General features: G+C 36.2%; 2 protein-coding genes and 1 pseudogene across 5 annotated transcripts; 1 reads left to right on the top strand and 2 right to left on the bottom strand.

Moving 5' to 3' along the window:
• Positions 1-295: 295 nt before the first annotated feature.
• Positions 296-2,372, bottom strand: LOC120189169 (2-methyl-6-phytyl-1,4-hydroquinone methyltransferase, chloroplastic-like). The gene is made up of 3 exons (XM_039192510.1): positions 1,590-2,372; positions 1,009-1,315; positions 296-570 (listed from the first exon to the last, which is right to left on the bottom strand). Exons 1-3 carry the CDS (start codon positions 2,141-2,143, stop codon positions 415-417), a joined length of 1,017 nt encoding a protein of 338 aa, XP_039048441.1. The 5' UTR covers positions 2,144-2,372; the 3' UTR covers positions 296-414.
• A 1,262-nt stretch (positions 2,373-3,634) lies between these two features.
• Positions 3,635-6,006, bottom strand: LOC120189168. 4 transcript variants are annotated; one of them, XM_039192509.1, is made up of 4 exons: positions 5,516-5,647; positions 5,015-5,436; positions 4,482-4,663; positions 3,635-4,436 (listed from the first exon to the last, which is right to left on the bottom strand). In XM_039192509.1, the coding sequence occupies exons 2-4, from the start codon at positions 5,414-5,416 to the stop codon at positions 3,932-3,934; spliced, it is 1,089 nt and encodes a 362-aa protein (XP_039048440.1). In that variant the 5' UTR covers positions 5,417-5,436; positions 5,516-5,647; the 3' UTR covers positions 3,635-3,931. The 4 variants fall into 4 exon arrangements, with proteins under 4 accessions (XP_039048440.1, XP_039048438.1, XP_039048439.1 ...); XM_039192507.1 differs by lacking the exon at positions 5,516-5,647 and adding an exon at positions 5,920-6,006 and having other exon boundaries at positions 3,635-4,663; XM_039192508.1 differs by lacking the exon at positions 5,516-5,647 and adding an exon at positions 5,806-5,900 and having other exon boundaries at positions 3,635-4,663.
• A 3,191-nt stretch (positions 6,007-9,197) lies between these two features.
• LOC120189014 lies at positions 9,198-11,920 on the top strand (annotated as a pseudogene).
• The last annotated feature ends 13 nt before the right edge of the window (positions 11,921-11,933 follow it).

The following is an 11,933-nucleotide window of genomic DNA, read 5'->3' on the forward strand; positions in this document are numbered from 1 at the left end:
AGTCCTTTCTTTAGTAATTTGGCCACCAAGTCCAACAGTTTATTTTAGGTAAAAGAAACTCATATTTTGAAGTGTTGGTTGTTTGTTTACTAACGGGTTCTACCAATGAATAGACTTTTTATCCTAAATAAAACGTTAGAAACCAAAATGTTCTAAAAAGAATATGAACCAAAATGTCCATATAAGTTCATCTTCCCTTTAAAATTTTATAAATTCGCTCATTCTAACATAAAAATCTTGCCTTTGTCATGAAACCAAGCTTCAAACTGTAGTCCAAAGTAAAGAAGCGGGTGAATTACCTGAAGAGCTCGGTTTTATTTAAGAAATGCAAAAACGCCCTTAATAGTCTAACATAGGTTATAGAACTACAGAAATGTATCCAACTTGGAAGGGCAGCAGAGTTACATTCTCTCTTTAGATTGGTTGACCCTCTGGTACAATTTGATCTTTGAGCCACATGTAGATCGGTACCAGTACATAATATGCTGCTGCCATGGTACCCAACATGAAGCGGAAGAGAAATGCAATCGGATTTACCGGCTTTGATACGTCCTCCGCCTTCGGTCCGAGCTGCAAAAGAAACGAATGATGAAATAAAAAATCCAAAAGATGACTGCTGTCACATTAGTTCCATGAAAATTCATATTTCACCAGTCAGTGCAAGCTGCAGAGAGGATATGTATGCCATGACTCGATGCTGACAATATAGTAAATATACATCGGAGGTTACATCGGAGATGGTCGTGAACTTAACGACACGGAGATTATACCAAGATAGTTCTCTATGATTCAATGTCAGTAGACACAAATCTGTACAGTTGATTAATTATGGACCAAAGAAATCATTTCCATACATCTTATAGCTCTTCTTTATGTTCCATTAATCAAGTATCATCTGAAAATGTATGCACCTAATATACTAAAAGCGATTAGATAATCCTATAGATCGACAAATCAGTTCAATACTTTCGATAGTTCGAAGACTAACACTTCAAAAAAGACGATTACCTGCAAAGTAGAGTCCCCGGATGCAGGTTTAACACCGGTTACAGAGCACCCCATGATCAAACCGTGTCGGCGAACTCCACGATACCATTTAGGGCCAATCCTTTTGAGTTGGACATCCTTAAATCCGGCCTTTTCGAACCACTCTATGTACTCTTCCTCCTTGGGGAAAAGCATCCAAACATCGGCAAAGAAGCGAGACAGCCAAAATGTCGGGTACACCGGACCGATCAAGCAAGCTTTCCCTCCTTTTTTCAACACCCGGTATGCTTCCTTGATCCCCCTTTGTGGGTCTGGCCAGTACTCTATGCTGAAAATTACACAATACCATATTCCCCACATTTCAAAAACAAATCATCCATGCAAACCAACTAGAAGAATCTTACCATATACTCCTACATACAGAGATGGACAACTGAAAATTTCAAATTATCGTATAATTAAGATATTTTCTTCGTATAAATGCATCCCTTGATATAAAATCATGCGTCTAAGTCTACAAGATGCCTCATTTAACAGTATAAAGCTACCAAAATTTTCCATCTTGATTAACAAAATAGTCCCATAAGGGTTGAAAATTATACCTTCCAGCAGACACATATCTATCGGCATAATCAGTAGGAAAAGGGAGATCTTCAGCATCACCTTCGATTATCTTGCATTCCTTGAGAGGCTCCTTTTGTTTAGCTTTAGCAAGCTGGTGTGGAGACTGGTCGAGAATTGTCACATTCTTAGCATCGACATGCTTAACAATACCCAAAGTAGTGAAACCGGTTCCACCGCCGACATCGACAACCACCATGTCCCTTTCGTTGAGATCAGCTGGGTCGAGGGCATCGTCCCTCATGTCTTCGGTCCAGTGACCTGGGTTTATCACATGGTCATAGACGATCGAGAGGAATCTGTAGAACCAAAAGGCTTCCTTTTTGTGTTGTATGAATCTCGGTTGTGAAGTTGGCCTTGAAGCTGATAAGCTGCACCTCGGGGATATCGTTGTTCCTGGCCTGGACATCGTTAAACCCACATTGGAAAACTGTTTCCCATGGAAACCTGACCCCAAAAAACCAATCTTTTTGGGGGCTACACCTCCTCGGATGAGAGTGAAGCTTTGAGCTCCATTGAGTATGGAAGAAGCCATGGATTGAGAAAATGAAAAGCTACCCAAAGACTGAAAAGTTGCAATCTTTACTGGAAAGTTGAAAGAGTAGAGAAAATACCAAGATGATGACAAGAACCCACCAGCCAAATCTGGTGGTTGGCTCTGTTCTGGGTGGTGGTTAAGCCTATTAATCAGGTGAAGACTGAAGAGATGAATGAGCCGAAAGTACTACTAGCCCACTAAAACACGGTACAGCCCGTCACAGCCCCTAGAAAATTTAGTTAACAGGCACCACGGGATTTATTTCGTTTTTGCTTGAATTTTGTCTTTATGTTTAGGAATTTATGAGAGCAGGAAAATGATCGCAAGCAAGTGATCGTGGACTCTCAATATCCTCTCTCTTCATTGCCTACCTACCACTGGCCTCACGAGTAAAAATCACAACCAGGCATTTCGTTTTGATGGGCTTGTTGTATTTATAACTCTTTTTGGGTTACATTTAATAATTTTGGGTTATTTATTCACTCATGGAATAAAATTTAAGGTAAACTACTCTAATTTGTCATTAAGTTTTATGGTTTATATAAATTTTATATCAAACTTCAAAAAGCTTCGATTGCAATATTAAATTTTGGTTTTGGATTCAATATAAGCATCGAGTCGTTAAATCGTTAATGATATAATGAAATAATATTTTTCTTTCTCATAAATTTTATTTTGTTCGTCAATTGTCACTAAATTTTAAAACATTTTATTTTTAGACACTAAACTTTAATTTGTGTATCATTTGTGTCTCTGCATACAATCATCAACTTCTTCGGCTGTTGTTTACTCATTATCAATCAATCAACACTTGCCATCGATTGATGTTTGTGATAAGATTACCATCAAAATGTTTGCATTTCGCTCTTCTTTGTTCTCCTTGGATTGATCTTTTACGAAACTAATTCAAAATCGATAAAAAATATCTAAAGGTTGATCTCAGGCTCTAATACTTTCGACCGACAGATAAAACTAATTTTGAGATAATTCTTTACAACAGGCAGTCGATGAGTTCGCGGTTTCTGCATTAAGATTTGTTTTGCTTCGAGCACTAAGATTCAGAAAGTCGCTGTCGCAACGAAATGTGCCGTATTACAGCTTAGTATGCCTTATTATTTTCTCTCTTCTTGTATCTTCATTTACCGGAAGAGATGGACGAAGTCGAGAAAACAGATAATGTGTCAACATTGTGTGAGGAATAAGTTTTAAGAACTAGATTTTCGTCTTTCCCTTGAAGTTGCGAACCTAGAAACGAGTTACCGGATTCTGAATGGTTATCCTTATTCGACCCAGATTAACAACAGCCTTTTTCTTCTCCATCAGATTGTTGTGTTGCACGGAAACCGGACCTGATCCGCTACTTCCATTGTAACTACAAAAACTGGTATCGTTCTTGCATACTTCGTTTTCGATGGAGTTGCTAGTTTCTTTTTAGCCATTAATGGTTGGATTTCTTCATATGATCCTTTTATCAGAAAACAAAGTGAATTTCTTGAAATTTCTTCAGTCAAATCACCTTTCATAACAAGACATGAAATCCTGTTATTGGCTCTAAGCTTCAACATGTAAAGCTCAAATTCAACCATATACTTTACATGTTATATACACCTGAAAATTTATATAACTACAAAGGTTATGGTGCCGCCTGCAGGTGAAGAGACTCGGTAGCCATATCCGAATGGCTCACAGATCTCGAAAACTGTCATTGGTTAAGTTATGGAGTCTGATTAAACCAATTACATCCATACACCATGACAAGACATAAGAGACATGAACAAGATCGGATCATAGAACATGAGCCGACAAAAGGTGTCTCAACTGGAGTAGGTGTTCATCGTCCGAAATGTTGAGGGAGAGGCGGAGATTTGTCAACATTTCCTCTTGCTCCCAAGTTAAAGGACCTGAAACATACAATGCCTCCACTGTTGACTTGTAAGCATGACGCTCTAGTTCATGGATATTGACGACTTTGTCAACATGGGATGAGGGTAAGTTTCTTTTGACACACAAAGACGGGAATGATGACTCAGCATCGGAATGATCGGGTATGTTTTCCGATGATTTAGGAGAAATCCAGCCACCAAAATCAGCAACACCATTAAAACTACAGCTAGCAACTGAGCATTGGTCACTATTTTCAGTATACCAGGCAGGGCTAGAAGAATGATATACAAAGTTGGGATTAGTATCTTCCATCCGGTTATTAGTTTTTGTCAGTTTAATGAATTTTTCATTGATCCCTGCATGTCGGTAAGAGAATTCATCTACCCGATTAAACAAAGGATGTGTTCTCTTATGAGGTGATTTCCTTGTCATGAGTTTTCCACCAAAGTGCTTCTCGATGTTGAATTCTTCAGATTGATGAGCGTAGACTTTATGTATGGCTCTCATGGACAGACACATGGTGGCCTTATCAGCCCCATCCTTATTTTGTAATGGTGTCTTGAAACACAAGCAACCAGCACGGTATGGAATTTTCGGTGTAAAATTGTTGTTCAAATCTTTACTTCCAGCAACCTGCAAACACGTAATCTGATTCAGATACACTAATGATACATATAGAAAAGAAAGAACTAACAGAAAAAACACCTAATCACCAGCAGTCTCACAAAAAGGTCACAGGAAAAACAATGCCTTCCACTTGCCAAGCATAAGTAGACTACATGCAATGATGAAATTCATATCATAAAAAACTATTTGAAGGCAAGAAGAAGAAATTTTCTTGAATTCATTCGAACGGTCTATCACGAGTTACGCCATGCTTCATTGAAAGAGACCTCCAATAAACTCAAACAAAATCGACCCTTTTATATAAACATTTAGAAAAGAGAATTTAATGCAAAAGCATGATGAATGTAGGCCGCTAACCTTCCCAACCACCATCCATTTGTTGCCATGCCAAGCCTGCCTAACCCTTAAACTTGATGCATGAAATTCCTTAAGTTGGATGGAACCAAACAACTTAATGACAAATGAATCATGGTTCTTTAACACCTTTGCAACCTTTCCTATCCTCCAACACTGGACATCAAACACCTCAGCGACATCGCCGACTGCCCAATTCTTCCCGTTTACATACGGAGGCAGCGGTCTAACATCCATCCCTTGCACGTTCGCAGCCACCCGATTTCCTTCACGGTCCGTAAACAGTTTGTACTGAATGATGTAGCTGTCACCATGTGCTGAAAGTATATTAGCAGTATACCAGGAGCCACATGGATCATCTTCTCTTCTTAAAACCTCCACCAAGTTCCCTTTTCTGAACTTCATTTCGTTTGAAACTATATTAACTAAAATGAAAAAGAAAACAAAATTAATACTACTATTTAATTGCTCCCAACAATATGAAAATCTGAGTAAGATTTCCACCTCTGAAATAGCAGATCCTAACTCAATTCAACTTTAAGGCCTGGAACCTTCAATTTTAAAAGATGAAATCTATATAATCTTCAAGAATTCCATGAAACTAGCTTATATATACACAAAAACAGGGACCCTCTTCTGCACCAAATTCAGATGAACTTATGAAAAAAACAGTTTAAAAACTACATAAAACGCCAATCAAATCATGCTTTAGCAATCCTCAAAAACACCCAGAAAGTAAATTGAGTTTTTTTTTTTAAAAAAAAAACCAAATCATTTAAAGAACAAACACTTGCCCAGAATTAAACATCTTAAAGAAAAATCAGAGTGATCGATGTAGAAATTATTATTGGAAGGGAATTCAAATTCAATTGAATTGAAAACTTTTTATTTAATTGAATGGGACTGACCTGAGAGTAAAAGTGAAGAAACTGGAAGCGAACAGGACGCTGTTTAGTTGCGGTCATGACCACATCTTCATGCAAATATGGTTTATTTGCGCTCTCTTTGATTATTTAAGTAAAGGGGGGAAAACTACTAATTACTAATTAAGAATTCAAGATTAACTTTAATTTTTTAAGTACAACGGTAATTATAATTATAATTGTAATAAAATAAAATAAAATAAACATAATATAATATAATATAATATAATATAATCGAGCTTGATATGCTATGTTTTAAAACTTAAATATTAAATCTTAATTCCTCAAACTATATCGTATATTATTATTCTCTTTCCAGAATATAGGACGTGACATTCTATTAATCTATCTTGTAAATTTTTTATTACGATTTATTTTCATGATCAGTCCGTTTTATTTAATTTAATTTAATTATTATCGTTCTTTCTTTCTTTTTAATGCATAACTAATATATCTAATTTAACTGTTATCATAAGAATCTCTCACTTACATAAACAAAGACTTATGAATCAATTCAGTTTTCTAATACAAAAAGTAGTATATATATTATATTCTTTTAACACTTTCATATTATTATTTGCATTTAAGGGTTGTTTAAGAAAGGGTTTTCATTGCTTTGGACAAAAAAATTGCCAGGTGGGACCTTGGATTTCATTTATATGTGCCCCGTGTGACCATTAAACATGATCCTCGAGGATTTCAACCAGGCGATTAGTGGATAAAATAATTGATTAAAATAACATTATTTGGATTTAATTACATTAACATTGTGATGGTTGATTTTATAGGGTAAAGTATAAACATACTCACTAAACTTTACTCTATCTCATATTTCACTCATTGTACTTTCAATATTTTCAATATACTCACTGAAATTTATAGATTGATTTTTTTGTCACTCGATTATTTTCTCCCTAATAGTTAGATGACACTGCCTATTTTATTAGTAAATAGTGATGATATGTATTTTTATTAATATTTAATTATGACATGTAATATTTAAAATAAAAAAATAAAATTCTTAAATTTTACTCCTAAACCCTAATCTCTAATTACAACCCCACCCTCATCCTACCACTCCCACCGTCTCACCATCCCCAATTGAAAAAAAAAGAAATAAAAAAAAAACACTCACACAATTGACAATACAATCCACTAAAATCAAGTCATTTGCTCAATCAAAAACATGAAACACTAGGTGTAACCAGGTTGATACATCGCTGGTGGAAATTGGAGCTTATTGGCCACTATCAACCATGATTGACGATGGCTGACATAGTGGTCAGAATTCGAGCATGTTGAGAGAAAATGGGAGGAATAAAAAGAAGAATAAGGGAAGAAAAAAGGAAATGAAGATTTCTTTTTGTTTTTATATAGTTGCAAAACGACGTCGTTTTTTTATAGAAATTTAGGTTTTTTTTTCAAAACGATGACGTTTTGATATCGTGTGTCATGTCATAACGTCGTTAATTATTTAACGAATGAATGACCAAAACAGGAGCAATGTCAATGTTCGGTGATTAAATTGAAAAAAAAAATTAAAAGTACACAAAGTGAAATATGACATAAAATTTAATGAGTAAATTTGTAATTTAATATTTTTTAATAGTACAGAGTGATTATAAAATTATATTTATTGAAAATCATTCTTAGTTATTAACAATGCACATATATCTATAGACGTAATTACTCGAATCCGATACTTTTAACGATAATAACCACTGATGTGAGTTTGTGATGGTTAATTTTATATATGAATAATATAATAAATTAATTAATTAAAATATATTATCAAAATAATTGAATACTATATTGGGGGGAAACACGTCATGACTTGCATGAAATTGCGTCCATTGCATCACCTTCATGAAACTGCGGAGCCGGAGGACGATAAAATGGGAAAGTGGAGTTGTATTTACTAGCATTGACATTTGAACCTAATTTTCTATTTATTTTCATAGAAACTCTACACAACAGTAATTAAATATTTGATTAGGATTTAAGATTTGAGGTCTCACATGCTTAAGTCATAAAATGCAGAAAGAAAAGGAGATGGTGGTTTAAAGATAGTAAAGTTATGCACCAGGGAATAGGAATTGTTCATCTAAAAATTATACGAGGTGAAAATAAATTATATAGAAAAATCAAAATACACTGTCGTTTGAAAATTTTGAGAGACACGAGTCACTCCTCCGGGACAACATTCGGTTATAATTCATTAATAAAGTTTCTCTGGGTATTTCTCAACCGCCGTGAGATCAGATTGGGTGAGACATTGTGTAATTATGAGATGAGAAATGCATGTGGGTTAAATAAAAACTAAAGTTAAGATAAAGTCCCGTTTTATCACTTTTTCCATGCACAATAATTTGTATCAGACTCAGATCTAAGACAAGACAAATGAGAGAGACGTTACGTCCATGATATAAATATTATACTTTTCAACATGTATATACGCATGATAGTTACTAGCTTAAACTACACTTTTTTTATCACTCAACTTTGATTTTACTTCTGTTTTTTTAAAATATAACCATCTAACTTTTAAGATTAGTTTTTTTATTACTCCACGATTATTTATGTAATAAAGTGATGATATTAGTGATAAATTTAAAAATATTTTTTAAAGAATATATATATATATATATATATATATATATATATTAGTAATATATTTTTTATATGAAAGATACAAATGTAATTTTAGAACAGTCACTATTAATAAAATAGATAACTAATATAAGAAATTTAAATTTTAAGGTGAGCGTCTATCCATCTTAAAAGATACTTGCATTTGCCATCGGATGACATAACTTGTTATATTAATATTTAAGTTATGTAGGCACTAATTAATATTTTATTTATAAATAAATATCCTTGGATAATATGGTGAAAAAAATTAGCTCATATAGGGTGTATGGAAAATTATTTTCTAGAGTGGAATGAACAGTGTATGAAGAAGACACTTCGATCACCTCTGATGTTTTTGGAAGGCTTAGTGTGAACGCCAATTTTAACAGCGCATCAACCTAAAGATTATTGTATATTTCTGGCATCTTCCCAAAAAGGAAAACATTAGGTGATATGAGTGTTTTTTCGCCCACTGTTCATTTTATCATAATTGAGAAAATAATTTCTCCAACATTCTGTACCAATCTTTTTTTTTTCTCATCACATTATCGAATCAAATTTGCCTTTTATCAATATTAATTTATATGGTTTTTCTTTTGACAGATGTCCTTTACCGTGTGTCATTCATGAAAATGGTGCCAATGCAGCAAGCTGATTCCTTAACGCCCTTCGTTATCGCAGTTGGCAGTTGGCAGTTGGCCTTGGCCCCTCACTTGGAGTTCACTTTCTCAAATTGTAGTAACTGTATTTACCTCATATGTCCACCACCTGTTTGATACCCTAGCTCAGGTGCTAACTGCCAAGTAACCTAGTACCGCCGCAGCGGCCACCTATAATGGAAGTTATGGACCTGCTACGCCGTTGTGGCTGCCGGCTGGCGGTCGCTAGTGGCGGATTAATTTATTTTGGGTTTTCTTTCTCAAGGTTATGCATTTTTTAATTTATATTTGTTTTCCCACTACTCACGGACTGTACGTATTTATTATACCTCATTGGTAAAGCCGTTTCGTACTTGAACTGATAAATATATTGAATCTTCATCTCATGCAACTGTATTTATTTACTTCTTCGTGATTCAGGTTAATGACTCCACTCTCTTATCCATCCCCTCATTTGGACGGCATTTAAATGACTCCTGTGCACCTTCAATGCTTGAGGCCAAAAAAGTAAAGGAGCCAATACACAAATAATGATTTTACGTGACAATTATTCATTTGGCATAATATAAAAATAGGTTTATTAATCATTTTGGTTTTTTTTTTTTTGAGTATTTTGATCTTAACATTTCATTTTAGGATAAAAAACTCATGGGACTTGAGGCGCCATTACCTGATTCCGACCCCGAACCAATGCAAAACCAACAGAGAAGAAGACGGAGTAGATGGAATAGACAAAAACGACGTTTCCCCCGCGTAGTCGCGAGGCTCATGGGACTTGAGTCACCATTACCTGATTCCGACCCCGAACCGAATAGACAAGCGGAGCTCCGAAGATCAGCGTCGGAAGCAAGAGGCAGAGACCTATTTCAGTCTCGTTTCGTAGATGGAGTCAATTTCCATTTAAAACAGAGCCAACAATCGAATCTCCTGAATGAAGATATTTCCAGCAACGTGGTAGCGAAAAACGGAGCCAAAGAAGAGAAAGTAATGAGTAACGGATCAGAAAGCTCAATAAGTGCGAGAGCTGAACCGATTCGAGGAATGGTTCAACGGAAACTTTTTTACGATTTAGTCGATTTCTTTCCCGAGACAAAACAGACAGTATCCATCTATGGTGAGATTGAGAAACGGCTTAAACTCCGAGGAATTGATGAAATGTCCAAAGATCTCGGGACCGTTAAGCAATTCCTCGAAGTTTTGCAACTGAAAGGCCTTCTACATACTACGAAACCGGAAAACCAAAGGAGTGATAGGAACTTTGAGTATGAGCATGAACAATCTCCGATTGTTGTTATTAAACCAGCCGCAATCAGGAGAACCGACAACGATTCGCCTCCTTCGAGTTACAGATCAAGACCTGGAGCCCGCCGGAACTCGAATATCGAGTCACCCCCGACGATGAGTCCGAGACATGATCGACCGGAAAGTGAAAGGAATGTACGGAACCAAAACAGAGTAAGAGGTTCAATTTCTCCGACGAGGAGTGAGAATGGCGTCAAGAGACCAAGCGGAAAGCCTTTGAGCATTGAAACGCATAGAGGGAATGGCAATTTGGAGCTGAGAAGAGTGTCACCGGTTCAGTTCGATAGAGTAAATGTGCGGAGAACCGGATTGGATCTGACGACGAATAGATCACCGGGAAACAGTAAATCAACGGCTGATATTTATCCTGAAGAAAATAAGGCATTTATTCCACCGGATGATGAAACATCAACGTCTTCAGATTGTAGCATTTGCTCATCTTCTCAAACTGATACTGAGGTAAAATTTGCTTTATTACCAAGCTACACTAATTAGTAATTAATCAGTTAATTACTTTCCTAATTAGCATGCTGGATTACAGAGATCGAAGGTGGAGCCATACAAGGAAGAGAGGAGCCTCTTGGAAAGGTGTGATAAGTTGCTTTACAGCATAGCGGAGATGACCGCCATAACAGCTGTCGCAACCGAGTCCGGTTTCGGTGCTCGACTCATCTCTTTACAAAGACGAGTCGTCTCCCTCCCTTGTCATGCAACGGAGAATCGATTTCAAAGGTAGTAAAAACACTTTCTTTCTAATATTAGTAAAACGTTCATCTATTTTTGGAAAGTCTACATTGCTGATTTTTGGTGAAATTACCAGACCAACCTGTTGAATCAGAAGATGAAGTTTGGAGCCCCGCCAGTGCCATGTCCTCCGCTGAATCAAAATCATCATACGATTATGATTTCATCTACATTTCGGATATCCTCAGAGCATCCCACTACTTGCCTGATGATGCTGATATCTTCTTGTTGCTTGAAAAGCAACAGTATCTCAAAGTAAAAGACACCTCCAAAGTCTATAGACTCCAAAGAAAGCTTATATTCAACACCATCAAAGAAATTCTCAAACGAAAGGGACAATTACCGCCATGGAAGCTCAATCCATGGACTGGACATACTACATCGTTGCAACAAATTTGGTCTGAGTTCCGAAAGATTCGAGAGAGAGACTCATCGGATGACTTGTTTGAGATAATTTGTGGTGTGTTAAGAAAGGACCTTGCAGGGGATGGCGTTAACAGTTGGGGAGATTGCCCCATTGAGATGAAGCACTCCTTTACATCGAACGGCTAATATTTAAAGACCAGATAGTCGAAACCATTCGAGGTCTCGCCGATTTCTCTGGGAAAAATACTAAAATCCCAGCAATTTGTAGGAAGCTAGTTTTCTGAACACGGCTATCAA

This window comes from Hibiscus syriacus, unplaced genomic scaffold (genome assembly GCF_006381635.1).
Source record: "Hibiscus syriacus cultivar Baekdansim isolate YM2019G1 unplaced genomic scaffold, ASM638163v2 tig00116951_pilon, whole genome shotgun sequence".
NCBI classification, from domain to species: domain Eukaryota; kingdom Viridiplantae; phylum Streptophyta; class Magnoliopsida; order Malvales; family Malvaceae; genus Hibiscus; species Hibiscus syriacus.

What these genes read in the sequence shown, in the direction of transcription:
- LOC120189169 (XM_039192510.1), bottom strand. Translation starts at nt 2,143, where the DNA reads ATGGCTTCTTCCATACTCAATGGAGCTCAAAGCTTCACTCTCATCCGA. An exon ending in AGATATGTGTCTGCTGGAAG is followed by an intron (nt 1,316 to 1,589) that starts GTATAATTTTCA and finishes TGTAATTTTCAG; the next exon opens with CATAGAGTACTGGCCAGACC. An exon ending in CCGGGGACTCTACTTTGCAG is followed by an intron (nt 571 to 1,008) that starts GTAATCGTCTTT and finishes TTTCTTTTGCAG; the next exon opens with CTCGGACCGAAGGCGGAGGA.
- LOC120189168 (XM_039192507.1), bottom strand. Translation starts at nt 5,416, where the DNA reads ATGAAGTTCAGAAAAGGGAACTTGGTGGAGGTTTTAAGAAGAGAAGAT. An exon ending in AATGGATGGTGGTTGGGAAG is followed by an intron (nt 4,664 to 5,014) that starts GTTAGCGGCCTA and finishes ACGTGTTTGCAG; the next exon opens with GTTGCTGGAAGTAAAGATTT.